A 14,811-nucleotide genomic window follows, 5' to 3' on the forward strand; every position below is an offset into this window, starting at 1 on the left:
TCTACAAACACTCAAAACACCATTCAGTGAGAAAGGACTTTCTGGAAAGGGTTATTTCCAAATTCCTCTGATAAAGGGAATGAGTAGGGTGCATGCCACTGGGATCAGCTGGGGAAGGAACTGCTTATCCCTGTGTGCCTGTGGCTGCTCGAGAGGGAATCCACTGCCTCAGAACCCTGATGGATGCCCAGCTGCTCTCCAGGGGATGGATGTTCCTGCCCTTGCCACAGACTCAGCCTGTGCTGGAATCAGCAGCTGGTTGTGAGGAGCAAACCAAAGGGGAAATTAATCCTGCTGGGGCACAGTTGGGATTAGACCCTGAAATATCAAAGGAGCTGGGAGCAAGTCCTGCTGCTCGGGCTCTGCCCTTTGTCAGGGCATCCCTGGGGCATTGGCAGCTGCAGGACTGACCCAGCCAGGCTCCATGAGGGCTTTTCCATGGATTTACAGTGCAGGACAGATGTGTTATGCCAATCCTGTAAGTACTGGATTGGGCAATAAAACAATCCTGGTGAGCAGCTCGGAGAGGCTGGTGGTGCCCGGCTGCAGCTCCATCCCTGGATCCCTGACCCACCAGGATGGGACAGCTGGAAATGGCTTGGAAAAGCATGCAAAGCCAAAGTCCAGATGGAATTTTTGTCCTCCCTGGCAACAGGCCTGAGGGGAAGGGTCAGATTGTGGCTGGGGACACGGGAGGTCAGTAGGGTGTGCAGCTAACCTGGCTCTCTGCCAGCGGCTTTGGGATCAGAAATCACCCGACTTGTTTCCCTCTTTCAGTTCCTCCTTCCCAGGCACAGGGCAGCCCCAGGACTGCCGCGCTCCCTCCGCGGGCACTGAGCTCAGCTGGACAAACACCTGGATCATTTTTCCAACTATTTATTTTTAAGGAGGAGGGAGGAAAAAAGCGATTTCCTTCCTTCTTTCTAGGTTGGGCCACTTCCGTCCTTCCCCGGAGCAGCCTCTCCCCGCCTGCACAGGCTCAGCCTCGGGACAGAAGGCAAGACCGACCTCCTCCCTTCCGCACCCTGGGGCTTGGGCTGGGTCAGGATTTTTCACTTTCCCGAAGGCAGGATTTTCGTCACAATTCAGTCTCAGTGAGGAAACCGAGCTGAGCCTGAGCGTCCCTGCTGTCAGGGAGGGATTTGGGGGCTGGGCACCCTCCTTGCCCCTGTGTCACCCTGGCTGGATTCCCAGCTCCACTCAGTCTCTCATTTCGTCATTCCTGTGTTTTTCCTGCGCCCGGCATTGCCAGGAGCCAGCTGCAGCTGCCTTTTGTCAGGGGCTGCTTATACGTGTCTGTATCTGTACATATCTTTAGTCTATAATTATATACAGTTTGTACATGACACATAAATATAGTTTTATGTATAAATCAGTGGAATAGAAAGGTGAAACAGCTGGAGATGCGGGAATGAGGGGGAACAGAGGGGTGCAGTGAGCTGGGAAAGGGGGAAACATCAGGAACTTTTCAAAGTGTCACGGAACGGCACTGGGAGGAAGAGGAGGCCAGATGGGGAGGATGGCTCTGTGTGGGAGAAACTGGTGCAGTCACGGCAGCAGAAGAAGAAGAGAAAGGAGGCTGAGAAGTCATGGAGCCCGTGAGCTGTCAGGATTTGGGATAGCTGGAGATGGGATGAAGGAGCGGGGTGGGCTGGGAGGAAGCTGGGATGGGGGGAAACCGCTGGAGGTGACCAGAGGGGACAGCACTTTGTCCCCTCAGTCCCGTCCCTACGGCTCCGCAGGTGGGGCCGGCGGCGATGGCCGATGGCGAGGACGAGCCCGGCGTGTTCACGGCCACGGCCCTGCCCGAGGACCCGCGGCTGCTGCCCACGGTCACCAACGCCTTCCTGGGCACCCGCGTGTTCCGGGACATCCTGCACACCGCCGGCGTGTACAGCGGGGCGGCGGGGGACACGCACCGCGCCGATGTCCCCAGCCCGCTGGGGCTGCGCATGGCAGCGCCCACAGCTCACAGCACGGCCGAGAGCTTCACCCTCAACACCTGGACAGGTGAGCAGGGACTGTTCCCCTCCTTCGCTGCGGGCTCTGCCAGAGGTTCGGCTCTCTGTGCTTTTGCTGCCTCTTCCGCTCTGCCGCATCTTCCTTCTCCTCATTCTCCATTCGCCTCGGGGTGCTGTTCCTCTGGAACAGGCGGAAAATTTCCCTTTTGTGTGGGAATAAGTGATTTTCAGGCTGTAGCTCTGTCCCTGCTGGGGCCAGGCTCGGCAGACACTCTTTAATCACGGAGCCTGGTAAAACTTCGGATGGCACAGACCATCCCTCAGCAGCTTGGCCAGGCTCACTCTCAGCAGTGTTGTCTAGTCCCCAACTGGATCTGGACTTGGGAAAAGCAATTCATTGGCCTGTAGGAACCAGTAGATAGGGCAGAGGTGAGAATCCACGTGTTTCCAAAGGCTGGTGGCTCTGGCTGTGCTTACAGGGACCTTCAGCCATACGATTCAGTCCCCTGGCTACACGGCCACCCACCAGCTCTACGCCCATCACTCCCTGGTGCACCTGATGGCCTTCAGCATCACCATCCGGCGCCTGGATGGCTCCACACATCCCATCACCATCCAGCTCCAGAGCCTGTTCATGCCGCAGAGCCAGGACCTGGACTTGACACCAGGGCCAGACTTCCAGGGAGCGCAGTGAGTTTGGGGGATGGGGATCCCTCCCCTGAGGAATAAAGTGCAGATGTAAGGCTGGAATGGGGTTGGAATGGGGAGGGATGTGGAGGCTTCTGCACACCTGCTTCCTCCTGGCAGGTGTATAAAAAAACCCTGAAATTAAGCAGAGAAACATTTTAATGACTTGCAACTCCAGAATTATCCCTCACGCTGGTGTGTGAGATCAGTGAAGGTGACAGGGGCTAGATGTGATTCCAAAGAAGTGGGGTTGGGCAAAACAGGAGATTTGTAGGAGATGACCTTTAGAACTGTATTCCTGGGACCGGGTGGCGTTAGTGATGGCTTCCCACTGCCAGAGGGTAGGGTTAGATGGGATATTGGGAAGAAACACCTTCCTCCATCGCTTCCCCTCTCCTACAGCTATATCTACGGGCAGACGCTGGTTCCCGAGGTGGAGGGGGGCCCCCGTCCCACTGTCCACATGCTGTGGACCCCCATCCCGCAGTGGCTGACGCTGGCTGGGGAGGAGCGGGAGCGGTGCTGGCAGTTCCTGACGGCCGTGGCCGGGAGCGAGGAGGGGGCGAAGCGCAGCTACAGCGCGGGGCTGTCCCTGCTGGCCGCGGGGTCCCTGCTCCGCTCCCACATCCGCGCCTGGACCGCGCTGCGCCGGGGCTGCTCCGTGGAGCTGGACGGACCCCCAGCCCTGCGCCAGGCGCTCCACGGCTGCCTCTACTACCTGCTGAGCGCCATCCCGCCCCGGGACAGCCCCGCAGTCCCGTTCCACGGCATCAGCCCCGGCGGCTTGTCCAATGGCACCCGCGGCGAGGATTACTGGGGACACGTCTTCTGGGACCAGGTGAGGAGAGCCGTGCTGACCTGGGGGCTTGGCATGGCGAGTGGGGTGGAGGAGACTCCATCCTTCCACTAGGATGGAGCAGGCTATCCTTCAGTAGAGATGGACAATCCTTCCAGCGGGATGAGAGTGTACTTGAAGGGTGGAGCTGGCGGGAGCGTTTGGATGCTTTCCCCTCAGCCAATTCCGCCCCGCGTCCCCGCAGGACACCTGGATGTTCCCGAATATCCTGCTGCTGTATCCCGAGGCTGCCCGCGCCATCCTGCAGTACCGGATCCGCACGCTGGAGGGCGCCAGGCGCAACGCGCAGGAACAGGGATACGAGGTGGCACCGGGACACCGGGCTGGGGTGGCACCGGGACACCGGGCTGGGGTGGCACCGGGACACCGGGCTGGGGTGGCACCGGGACACCGGGCTGGGGTGGCACCAGCGCCTGTCCCCAGGGCGATCTCGGGCTGAGGTGGCACCAGCGCCTGTCCCCAGCGGAATCCGGGGCTGTTTCAGCAGAACACAGCACAAGGTGATGAGCTCATGGATGCATTCTTTCGGCAGGGCGCGAAATTCCCGTGGGAGAGCGCAGCCACTGGCCGGGAGGTGTGTCCTGAGGAGATCTACGGAGCCCAGGAAATCCATGTCACCGGGGATGTCCTGATGGCCTTCGAGCAGTATTACTGCACCACGCAGGTAAAGGGAGGGTGCTCCACTTGATATCCCGGTGGCAGGACACCTGGAGACTGTCACTGTCTCTTCCCTGAGGAACTCTGCTCCACAGGCTCCCTTCTGCAGCTCTGCCTTCTCTGCCCTTGCTCCTGTGGGCGTCTCAGCATCCTGTTGGCTCAAACCAGGCCAGTCTTTCCTCCTGCTCCTTCCATTTCCTCAGAGCTCCTCTCCATCCTCCTGCTGACTTTGGGTCTGGTGGAGTCTCCCCTCATGCCCCTGTTTTTCCCCCAGGACCAGAAGCTATTCCAGGAGGATGGAGGCTGGGAGCTGGTGGAAGCCGTGGCTCAGTACTGGTGCAGCAGGATGGTGTGGAGTGAGGAGGAGCAACTCTACCACATCAGAGGTACCTCTGCCATGGGAGTGGGGCAGAAAGCAGAGGGTCAGAGCCGCCTGGTCTGGAAGAAGGTGTCCCTGCCCATGGCAGGAGTGTGGAACTGGATGAGCTTTAAGCCAACCCAAACCACCCTGGGATTCCATGACTTGAAGGTCTCCTTCAAGATGCCCTCAGGATGAGAAGCCTGCATGCACCAGCCAGAGCTGTATCCTGGGTTGTTCCTGCTTCAGTGAGTGTTCTCCACTGAGCATCCTGCTGGGACTGTGTGGGATCCAGCCAGCAGGATCTGGATGGGCAGGAGGGTCCCCTTCTTTCAGCTGTGTCCCTGAGGAGGGGCCCAGAGCCACGGCAGCCCCTGGGTGTGCTGAGGTGCCAGTGTCCCCTCCTGTCCCCCCAGGTGTCATGCCCCCAGACGAGTACCACAGCCAGGTCGATAACTCTGCTTACACCAATGCCGTGGCCCGGCGCAGGTAACGTTTGGGATCCATCCCGGGGGCACCTGGAAGCACGGCCTGGCTCTCTGCTCTTCCACCCGGCACTCTGCAGGGATGGGAGCAGTGGGGCACCCAAGGGGATCCTTCCTCCTTCTGTTCACACCCCTCTCCCTGTCACCCCTGTGCAATCAGAGGAAGAGTGGGGGCTCCTCCAGCTCCTCTGACCTTTTCAGTGTCCATGTGAGGCTGAGAGATGTCTCCATTCTTCTCCCTTGGCATTCCATGGGGAGTCTGTGCTGTTAGCCAGCTGGAGACATCCACAGCTAGGGGAACAGGCTCCTGGCTCCGTGATGGAAGCTGTAACCTCTGGCTCAATCTCTACCCCTTGTTCTCCCACAGCAGCTTTTTCTGCAGCTCCTTCTGTCCCTTCTCTCCTCTCACCATCACCCGTCCCTGACATAAAACCTTGTTCCTCCTTCTTTCCAGCTTAAATTTTGCCACTGACATGGCTCGGGACCTGCTGCTTCCGGCGCCAGAGGAGTGGGAGGACCGTGCCAGGAGAATCAAAGTGCCCTTTGATGAGGAGAGGAAATATCACCCTGAGTACGATGGCTACAGCCCAGGTGAGTGGGGAGGCAGTGGCAGCAGCCAATGGAGGTGGCCATGGATCACACTTTTAATCCTGGAAGGATCAGAATTCCAACTGGTTCAGATTTGGTAATGGCAAAAGAAGAAATGTGCAACAAGCTGGGCTTGGGGTGCTTTTCCTGCCTCACTGGATTGTTTCTCATCACTGGGCTCAAAACTTGGGAAATTTGGGAGCTGCTCCCTGTCTGACCAGCCCTGTTCCCAGGTGAGCCGGTGAAACAGGCAGATGTGGTCCTGCTGGGGTTCCCACTGATGCATCCCATGAGTGCCGAGGTCCGGAGGAACGACCTGGAGATGTACGAGCCCGTCACTGACCCGGCTGGGCCAGCCATGACCTGGGTGAGGAGAGGGAAGAGCCCAGTCTGGGATTCCCCCCGGGGGGGGGGGTGTCTCCATCCAGGGGACGGTGCAGAGCTGGGATGTGCTCTGGGAATGCTCGCTCTGGATGGGAGGGATGGCGGAGCTGGTGCTGCTCCCCTGCACTGTCACCTTTCCCTCTCTGGCAGAGCATGTTTGCCGTGGGCTGGCTGGAGCTGAAGGAGCTGCAGAGAGCCTGGAGCCAGCTGGAAAAGTGCTTCAGCAACATCACAGAGCCTTTCAAGGTGAGTGGTGGGGCTGCAGATCCCTCCTGCTCCCAGGCAGGTGACAATGGGATTGAAACCCACAGAACTGCCTGGAGCATCTCAAATCAACTCCTGCACCATCTCTTTCTCGTGCTGGAGCAGGTCTGGGTGGAGAACTCAGATGGGTCAGGAGCTGTGAACTTCTTGACAGGGATGGGTGGATTCCTGCAGGTCGTCCTCTTCGGCTTCACGGGATTCAGGTGAGACCAGTTGTGTCAAATGTAACTCCCAGGCAACCACTTATCCCTTAAAATGTTCTTGTTTGGCTGGAGTGAAGCTGGGAACAGGTAAGAGGCTCATTAGAGGTCACATTTGGGAAGCAAAATGCCGTTCTTGAAGCCTGTTCTCTGGTTCAGCAGCAACATCATCCCGTCTCCTCTGGATGTGGTGAGGAAACGCCTCCTGCAGCCTCACTGTGGTCTCCCTGCTCACGTGTGGCTCCAGGAGCCTCCCTGGAGTGAAATACTGAGCAGGGATCACCTCAGCTTTAAAATACCCTGGGAAAACATGGAGCTGTTCATGTAATTTCGGAGCTATGGTGGTTTCCACCCTGGAGTCTCTTCAACTTATTCCTGGTTTAATTGAGGCTGGATCAAGCCTTTGGATTCCCAGTGAAAACTTCCAGCCCTAACTATGTGTTTTCACTCTGTGTGTGTGGCCAGAGCTGCTGGGAAACCCACCCCATTCCTTGGCAGAACTGGGTGTGAGCTGCTGTATTCCCAGATGGAAATCTCAGCTTTGGCCGTGCTGGGATGTCTCCAGGTGCCCAGTGTGTGCCAGCTCAGACCCCTTGTGGCACAGGCTTGAGCCACAGCTTTGGGACTCTGGCCAAATTCCAGAGGCGGTGATGACATTGTGCAGCCACGCTCCCGCTTTTCCTGCCGTAGGACACGGATCCTGCGCAGTGCTGGGGCTCCCCAGGCCCCCCAGCCTCCCTCGAACCCTCTCAGCATTCTGGAGCTGGTTATGGAGATCTCTCATGCGCCAGGATTTGGGTCAGGGACAAGAGGGGCCGTTGTTTTTCCTCACCCAGAGCCAACGCCCACACAGGCAGCTTGGCTGTGGCTCAGGGATGGAGGGAGAGCTGGGATGTTTGTTCCATTGTTTTTGGGGAAGGAGCATGAACAGCTGTGCTGAGCTTCCAGCCCTCCATCCCACGGGTGTGGGAGCTGAGGTGGGTGCTGAGGGTCACCTGCTCTGAGAGGAGCAGGGCATTCCCAGCACAGCTGCTGCTGAAGCCAAGCTCTGAACTGGAGCAGGGAATTGAGCTGCTTTTTTTTTAAATATGAAATCTAACCTCATGAAAACCTCAGGCCCCAGCTGTGGAATTGGAATGTGACAGGAATGTCTTGGGGTGGGCTGTGGAATGACAGTCCCAGTAGCTCCTCACCAGGTGCTCCATCAGTGTGTTCAGGATTTGCCCAGAGATCCCTGGATGCACCAAGGATTTCAGACTCCTCTGGTGTGCCTGAGGTGGTGATGCCTGGAGAGGTGGCTGCTCCCCCACCCCGAGCTGGGCTCCTCTGTGGCTCCTGCTGTTCCCACCCTGACACATTCCTGTCTTTCCAGGATTACAAGGTCCAGGCTGCTCTTCGATCCCACCTTTCCTGACGATATCACCAAGCTGCAAATCTCCAGCATCTCCTACTTGGGCAACAAACTGGAGGTCACCATCACCAGGGAGGAGATGAGGATGCAAGTGACTGAGACCTCCCAGGACCCTCCAGCATTTCCCCTGGAAGCTGTGCTGGAATCAGGACAGCGTTTTCCCCTGTGGGAAGGTATGGCAGCAGTGCCTGGATCTGCTCCCTGAAATAATTTGGGAAGAAACCATTCCCATCTCTCACACAAAACTTTTCTGTGGCAGGGCAGAGCATCTCCTTCCCCACAGCACCTGGATGGATCCAGAGGTCACCCAGCAGGACCCCCTAAACCCCGACTGATCCGAGTGCTGCCCACTGGAGCAGCAGATCTGGGATGTTGGTGGGTGGAAAGGGGGTGTCAGGCTGTGCCAGGAGGCCTTTGCCCCTCCGGGACTGTGTGTGCCACCTGTCCTTGTGTGCCACCTGTCCCTGTGGCCCTGGAGCTGTCACTGCGTCTGAGCCCCCCACTCCCCTCCACACATCTCTTACTCAACACAGGAGAGGAAACCAAACGTGAAAATGACCATTTCGAACTGTTTGCTAAACGCTCAGGAGTTGTTTATGCTCACAGCATATTTGTGTTTGTAAGTAAGCCCATTCCTGACTCCAGGATCCTGACTCCAGCTCCTTCAGCATGTCCTGCCCTGGTCCTTGCCTTCCCCATGTGTTGCTTCATAGGCTCAAGGGGCTCAGCCAGTGCTGTTTCCCCAGATGAATGATGTTTTGGCACTAAATATTACTCCAAAATATGCAGCTGAAAGACTTTTAACCCCGTGTGGGCAGCACACAGCTCTGTTCCTGTTACTTGGTGTGTAACATCCCTCGTGTTTTTTAAACCCTTATCTAGGTTCTTCCCTCTGTTTTCAAGCACTTCTGGAATTAAATCCTCTCTCACTTGGCGTCTGAAGGGCTGCAGGAAGCCTGGACATCGTTGATCTGTAGCATTATCCTGTCAGATGGTGACAAACATTTTTCCTTGCCTGAGCAGCAAGCAAAGAGCTGCTGTGGGTTTGCTCAGGGCGTTTCCTAAGGAAATCCCCAAGGAATTCCTGTGCCTACACAGGGTGGGCATGGTACCCCCAGCCCCTCGCTCTGGGCTGCAGAGGATCCTCCCCTCCACACCCTCCCTGTCCCCGGGGCAGCTCTGGGTGGGAGCAGGGAATGCCGAAGGCGTTCCCTGCCCTGAGGGGTCTGTCCTGGCCAAACCAACCCCAGGAATCTTGGCCCGGTTTATAAAAAGCCCCGCGGCTGCTCCGTGTCCCGAAGCATCTGGGAATGTTTAGGGCTGGAGCAGGGACTCTCCCGCTGCCGTGTAATTACTCGGGTCCTGCTCCGGCCTCATCAGAGCCACCAGCCCCTAATTAGCGGCAGCTCTTGGCACGACAAAGGGACCACGCTGTCCCCAGCCCTGTGCACTGCACCGGGATTGGGATTTGGATGCGGCCGGGATACAGCCCCACTCTGAGCCAGGGCTAGTTGGCAATAAAGGGGTTTTATCCTCAAAAAAGGGGTCCTTTAGTGCCAAAATGAGCCATCTCCAGCCCAGGCAGGGAGAGCAGGGAGCAGTGGGGGTGCATCCCTGCTCCCCCCCTGTCCTGGCTGGGGATGTCTGTGTTGCTGTAATGAGTTTGCAGGTCTCAGCTCCCCTTTGGGTTGGGGAGGGGACACCCTATTTGCTTCATCCTGTCCCCTCGAGGACCAGGAGCATCTCTGCTTGCTCCCCTCCTCCGTCCTGGGGGTCCCGGTGGCCAGAGGTAGCCCTAAAGGCTATGGGAATGATGATGTCTCCTGGCTGCCAGAACCCCATCAGAGCCAAAATTCCCTCTCTGGCACCTCCCTGCCCCTTTCCACACGCAGAAACTCACACTGTGTGAAGCGTTTAATGATTTAAATAGTAACAACAGAAGCCGGGGCTTCACACGGGATAATGGGAGGTAAAAAACCCCACAGGATAAACAAAAATAACTGTGCCTTCACAGCAGGGCGGGGAGCAGGGTGGCAGAGAGGGGTGGTGGCCTTTTTGGGGGCCACCAGCGATGCAGAGGAGGTTCCACCAGCCCTTCTCCCAGGGTCACTGGTCCTCATCGTCGCTCCCGCTGAACTGGTAGGTGAAGAAGCCGACGGATTCCTGGGCCAGCTTGGAGAGGTGGATGACACCGGTGACAATGAGGGCACCGAGCAGGAGAGGCAGCAGCACGCTGCCTGCCGTGGCCAGGGCGTTGTAGCACCGCGCCTTGGAGCTGAAGTGCCGAGCAGCTTCCACATCCCCGGACACTTTCCGGTCCCGAGCCTGCAACAGCCCAGGAGAGACCCTTCCCTCAGCCCCCTCCTGCACCCCCTTCCCTCAGCCCTTCCTGCAGCCCCTTCCTGCTCCAGGGTGTGTCCACCTTGCAACCTACAATTTATCCATCCATCCATCCATCCATCCATCCATCCATCCATCCATCCATCCATCCATCCCTCCATGCCTGCTCCTCTCTGGCCCTGCATCCTTTCCCACTTGTGTTTTCCCTCCTGCTTCACCCAGAGCCTGGCTGGCTCCAGCCCCTGCCTGTCCCCATCTTTCTATTCCAATCCAATTCAGCTGGAGCTGGGATTTTCCCTCCTGCTTCCTCCGAAGCCTCTCTGACTCTGATCCCTGCTTGTCCCCATCTTTCCACAGCTGGACCTGCTCCTGGCGGGGGTTAGGGGCATCACGGCCCCCATGGCATTTTTTAGGATCAAACAGCTGCTCCTCGGGTGGTGGGCAGGGGGCTGTGGTTGTCCAAGGCTGTCCCACAACCTCAGTGGAATCAGTGGCAGGAAAAGCAGGGAGAATTCACCAGCGGCAGGTGTCACCCGCCTGTGGAGAGTGTCGGGATCTGCCCGCCCCAGCCCGCCCGGGAGTTATCCCAAGAACTTGGTGCCTCCTTGGGGATGGGAGGGATTCCCGGAGCCCCCGAGCGCTCCGGTGCCGTACCTTGATGGCGAAGGCGAGCGCCACGAAGCCCAGGCAGCAGAAGTTCATGTAGAGGGTGTTGAAGATGGCCCAGACGAGGTGGTCGCGGGGCGCGGGGGGCGGCCCCCGCTTGGGGGGCGGCCGCTCCTCCCGTGGGTACGAGGTGTCCATGGCCACGGAGAGGGGCACCCGCGGCTCCGGCAGCCTCGGGGCAGCACGGCCGGAGCCCCTTTTATATCCCTGCTCCGCTAAATATAAAGCTGGGAAATTACAGCCCTGAGAGATGCGGTTGTCCCACAGAAAGGCTGGGATGGCGACGAGCTTTTTATAGGCAGCCTTCCTCCCGGGATGAGGAGCACACGGGTGGCCCCAGCGTGACTGACACCGCAGGAGGGTCACTCCAAGGCGGACCTCAGGACCACCACGGCGCTGGCTGGCACAGGTATCTCCGACACCACCCTCCAGGTGTGCTGAGCAGGGCAGGGCCGACCCCCCCCCCACCTCTCGGCAGCACTTCTGGGCTGCCCGATGGATGAAATGGGAAGTTAATGTGGAAAGGTGGAAGAGCCACATCCATGGGGTTCCCTGGCAGCGGGGAGGGGGAGGCAGGGCTGCAGGGTGGGGGGCGCGGGCAGCAAAAAACACACGGAAGGGCTTTAATTTTCTTTTTCTGCCATGCCAAAGATGTTGGGAAGAAACTTCCCTAGGATTTGAGCTGGAGGCGGCAGGATGAAGGCAGGGAGAGGAGCAGGAGGAAGAGGAGGAGGACGTCACAAAGATGCCCGAGGACTCTCCGCGGTGAATGAGGAGACAACGAGGGGGTTTGGCGGGACGAACTTTATTGGTGGCATCGGTGACCGACAGGTGTGTCACAGGTGCCAGGACGCGCGTGAGAGGAGCAAAGGGAGGTGGCTGTCCCCCACGCCCCAACCTGTGCGGCCACACCCGCGGTGTGGTCAGCGAGGGGACCGGGGGTCATTCCCTTCGCCCCCGCGCCCCGAGCGGGCACATTTTGGAAGCAGGGGAGGGGGGAAAGCACCCCGCGGGTGGGGCCAGGCGGGGGTCAGGTGGCTCTGAGTGTGGAGATGAAGATGGCGGTGATGATGATGAAGATCAGCCCGACGACGGCGACCACCACGGAGCAGATGATGTTCGCCACCCTGGCGCGGTCGCTGTGACGTCGGGCGCCCTCCAGGTCGCCCACCAACTTGCAGTCACGAGCCTGGGGGGCAAACGGGGGGCTCAGGGTGTGGGGGGCACTGGCTGGGGGGCCAACCCACCCGGGAGTGGCCGCAAGGTTGTGTTGGGATCACAGGGATGTGTCACCCAGGGCACGGGGTGAGGCCATCGGGGGGTCCCCGCAGTCCCGCCACTCGGGGGGTGCAGGCTCGGAGGGGGGCACGAAGCATTGGGGGTCTCAGGGTGGGGTGGTATGGGGGCATCGGGGATGGGAGACCAGATTAGGGGTCCGGGATGGGAGACTGGATGTGGGAATCGGGTATGGGAGAGGGGTTTGGAAGGGGCTAGGGAGGGGGGAGAGGGGTTTGGAGGGGGGGTAGGCAGGGGAGAGAGGAGCGGGGTAGTGCCAGGGAGGGCTGGGGGTGAGGGGGACGGGACTGGGGGATCCCGGGCTGAGGGAAAGGTCCGAGTCAGGCTTGGTCGGGGGTCCCGGGTGGGGCTGGATGGGAAGTCCGGAGTTAGGGAGGCAGTCGGGACATGTCGGGGGTCCCGTGACAGGCTCAGCCGAGGAGTCCTGAGAGGAGCTGGCTGGGGGTCGGCCTGGCTGGGGGTCCCGGCGCCGATCAGGACTAGATCCAGGGCGTCTGGCGGGAGTCCCCAGTCCCCCCCTCACCTTGATGGAGTAGACGAGCGCGGGGAAGCCGAGGCAGCCCAGCCCGCCCAGCGCGCACCACAGCAGCACATTGAACACCGACCAGAGCACGTAGTCCCGGGGCTGCGGGTCGGACCGGGGCCCGGGGGCGGCCGCCCCCCATCCGGAGGACTGCAGCGGGATGGACACGTCCGCCTGCCTGGGCTCCATGACCGGGAATGAACGCCTGGAACGGGGACGGAGCGCGCTCAGGGCGGGGGACCGGCCCCGCACCGCCCCGCAGAGGGAGGGGGGGCACGGCCCCCGGGACCCCCACCCCACGCAGTCTGGGGATGCAGGGCAGCTCTAGGGGGGACTTAGGGGGACTTGGGAGGTTCTGAGGGGATCCTGAGGACTCCGAGGAGGCTTGAGGGCCGTTGGTGATGTTGGAAATGATACAAAGTGTAATGTTTTAAATGACATATTCAGGGGTTTGTTCGCCTTCGCCCAGGGGGAAGGGAATTCAAGTTTCTCTTCGAAAGGCTCTGTTGCCGATGATCTGAATATCCACAGCTCGGGAGTAACCTGAAGATACAGAGGTGATCAGCGACCATTAGCGAGCATTGACCAACATCACCTCCCTGGCGTGGTTGGAGACGCTAGGGCTGGAAAATTGATCGGTGAGAGAACCGAAAAATGAGGACCAAATTAGCATCGAAGGCCGACGGATCATAAACCGACAGGAGATAGAATGCTAAGAATTGTGTAATTTAAGACCAGTGAATGAGAATTTCTTTGGGTTTTTGTCTGTATAGATATGGGAAACATCAGGTAAGGAGCTGTGTGTGGATGGAATGTTTTTCATTCCTGGCCAGAACAAAGTAAAGCCTCATTCTCTGTCGCTAGAACATCATTCTTGAGGGTTTTTATTCTCTTCCCGAGTTTAGGTGACAGACGGGCTGTGGGGGAGCTGTCCATGGCAGCCTGGAGTGGTCACAGGCTTAAGGGAGGTTTTGCCAGTGACTGGTTTGGGCTGGGAAAGGGTAAATTTCTTCCGTATTGGCTTGTGTGGGGCTGCCCTTTGGAATTGCACTGGAAGCTGTTGATAAAAACAGGGAGGAGGAAGAGGGGATCTTGACCTTTGTTGGCCTGAGCTCCCATTGGATGTTCTGGGGTTTGGGCAGGCCAAGCCTGGAATTGGGCAGGCAGCAGATCCTGTTTGCAGCAAGGAGCCCGTGTTTTCCAGGAAAAAAGCAGGGCAAAAAAATGATTCACCAGAGGCTCAGTGCCAGATATCCTGCAACAAATATCCGCTGTGATTGTGAGTGGGATTTCTGACATCTTACGAGCGTGGTGTCTTGGCAGGAGCCTGATGTTCGTGGGGAAAGGGAAAAACACGGTTTTGTTCCCATCCTTGCGGGGCCCCAGCCCCGAGCACCGGGGCCCTGCCGAGGGTGAGGAGTGTGAAGGGGAAGGCCAGGCCAGCTGCATAGCTGAGGCTCTGCCAGATGGGCTGAGGCCAGGATTTTCCGTGTCCCTGCCGGGGTCGCTCCGGACTCTGCCGGAGCCGGGCAGGGAGTGGCAGGTGTGTGAGGCAGCAGGGAGATGAGAGGATGGCCACCCGCTGCTCTGCCACTTCCAGCCGAGTGACAGGCATGGCTGGTGCTTGGTGTGGCTTCCTCTGGCCAGAGCTCCCTCCCTTGCAGGATGAGGAGCGTAAATGTGAGGAAACCGGTGGGCTGGGATGAGTCTAATAGCGAAAGCAAAGACTGCGCACGCCAGCGAAGCAAGGCAAGGAATTCATTCCCTGCTTCCTGTTGCAGGCAAATGGGCAGCGCTCCCCAGGAAAATCCGGCTCTAGGCAAGTGGGATGGGGCCTGTGAGTCACAGCAAGATCCCAAATCACCTGGCTGCAGGGGAGAGCTGTGGAATCCAGCCCTAGTGAGGCGATCCAGGATGGAGCCACAGCACACACCAGCCCCTTCCCTCTGGGAGCCTCTCCAGCCCTGCTGACCCCACTCAACCCCGCTCCAGCTCATCCTGCTCAAGCCCTTTGCACATCCCGCTCCACCAAAGCCACCTTGCCCTCAGCTCTGCTTGCTGCCAGCCCTTCCTGAGGAGGAAGAGCTTCATACCCCGTGTGGATGCAGTATCCGGGTTCAGGGCCCTGGTGTGTC

The 14,811-nt window shown here is 58.9% G+C and overlaps 3 protein-coding genes across 3 annotated transcripts; 1 reads left to right on the forward strand and 2 right to left on the reverse strand.

Moving 5' to 3' along the window:
* The first annotated feature begins 1,742 nt into the window (after positions 1 to 1,742).
* Positions 1,743 to 9,392, forward strand: PGGHG (protein-glucosylgalactosylhydroxylysine glucosidase). Its single transcript, XM_014878916.2, has 13 exons — positions 1,743 to 2,010; positions 2,441 to 2,651; positions 3,051 to 3,486; positions 3,689 to 3,808; positions 4,037 to 4,168; positions 4,436 to 4,547; positions 4,936 to 5,008; positions 5,459 to 5,595; positions 5,826 to 5,959; positions 6,127 to 6,222; positions 6,346 to 6,443; positions 7,813 to 8,024; positions 8,111 to 9,392. The coding sequence occupies exons 1-13, from the start codon at positions 1,758 to 1,760 to the stop codon at positions 8,173 to 8,175; spliced, it is 2,079 nt and encodes a 692-aa protein (XP_014734402.2). The 5' UTR covers positions 1,743 to 1,757; the 3' UTR covers positions 8,176 to 9,392.
* A 408-nt stretch (positions 9,393 to 9,800) lies between these two features.
* IFITM5 (interferon induced transmembrane protein 5) lies at positions 9,801 to 10,995 on the reverse strand. Its single transcript, XM_014878670.2, has 2 exons — positions 10,846 to 10,995; positions 9,801 to 10,176 (listed from the first exon to the last, which is right to left on the reverse strand). Exons 1-2 carry the CDS (start codon positions 10,993 to 10,995, stop codon positions 9,958 to 9,960), a joined length of 369 nt encoding a protein of 122 aa, XP_014734156.1. The 3' UTR covers positions 9,801 to 9,957.
* A 651-nt stretch (positions 10,996 to 11,646) lies between these two features.
* LOC106854634 (interferon-induced transmembrane protein 5-like) lies at positions 11,647 to 13,903 on the reverse strand. Its single transcript, XM_014878671.2, has 2 exons — positions 12,677 to 13,903; positions 11,647 to 12,046 (listed from the first exon to the last, which is right to left on the reverse strand). The coding sequence occupies exons 1-2, from the start codon at positions 12,863 to 12,865 to the stop codon at positions 11,888 to 11,890; spliced, it is 348 nt and encodes a 115-aa protein (XP_014734157.1). The 5' UTR covers positions 12,866 to 13,903; the 3' UTR covers positions 11,647 to 11,887.
* Positions 13,904 to 14,811: the final 908 nt, after the last annotated feature.

Source organism: Sturnus vulgaris, chromosome 18 (genome assembly GCF_052056855.1).
Source record: "Sturnus vulgaris isolate bStuVul1 chromosome 18, bStuVul1.hap1, whole genome shotgun sequence".
NCBI lineage: Eukaryota > Metazoa > Chordata > Aves > Passeriformes > Sturnidae > Sturnus > Sturnus vulgaris.

What these genes read in the sequence shown, in the direction of transcription:
- LOC106854634 (XM_014878671.2), bottom strand. Translation starts at nt 12,865, where the DNA reads ATGGAGCCCAGGCAGGCGGACGTGTCCATCCCGCTGCAGTCCTCCGGA. An exon ending in CGCTCGTCTACTCCATCAAG is followed by an intron (nt 12,047 to 12,676) that starts GTGAGGGGGGGA and finishes TTTGCCCCCCAG; the next exon opens with GCTCGTGACTGCAAGTTGGT.
- PGGHG (XM_014878916.2), top strand. Translation starts at nt 1,758, where the DNA reads ATGGCCGATGGCGAGGACGAGCCCGGCGTGTTCACGGCCACGGCCCTG. An exon ending in AGTATTACTGCACCACGCAG is followed by an intron (nt 4,169 to 4,435) that starts GTAAAGGGAGGG and finishes TTTTTCCCCCAG; the next exon opens with GACCAGAAGCTATTCCAGGA. An exon ending in GCGTTTTCCCCTGTGGGAAG is followed by an intron (nt 8,025 to 8,110) that starts GTATGGCAGCAG and finishes TTTCTGTGGCAG; the next exon opens with GGCAGAGCATCTCCTTCCCC.
- IFITM5 (XM_014878670.2), bottom strand. Translation starts at nt 10,995, where the DNA reads ATGGACACCTCGTACCCACGGGAGGAGCGGCCGCCCCCCAAGCGGGGG. An exon ending in CGCTCGCCTTCGCCATCAAG is followed by an intron (nt 10,177 to 10,845) that starts GTACGGCACCGG and finishes GGGCTGTTGCAG; the next exon opens with GCTCGGGACCGGAAAGTGTC.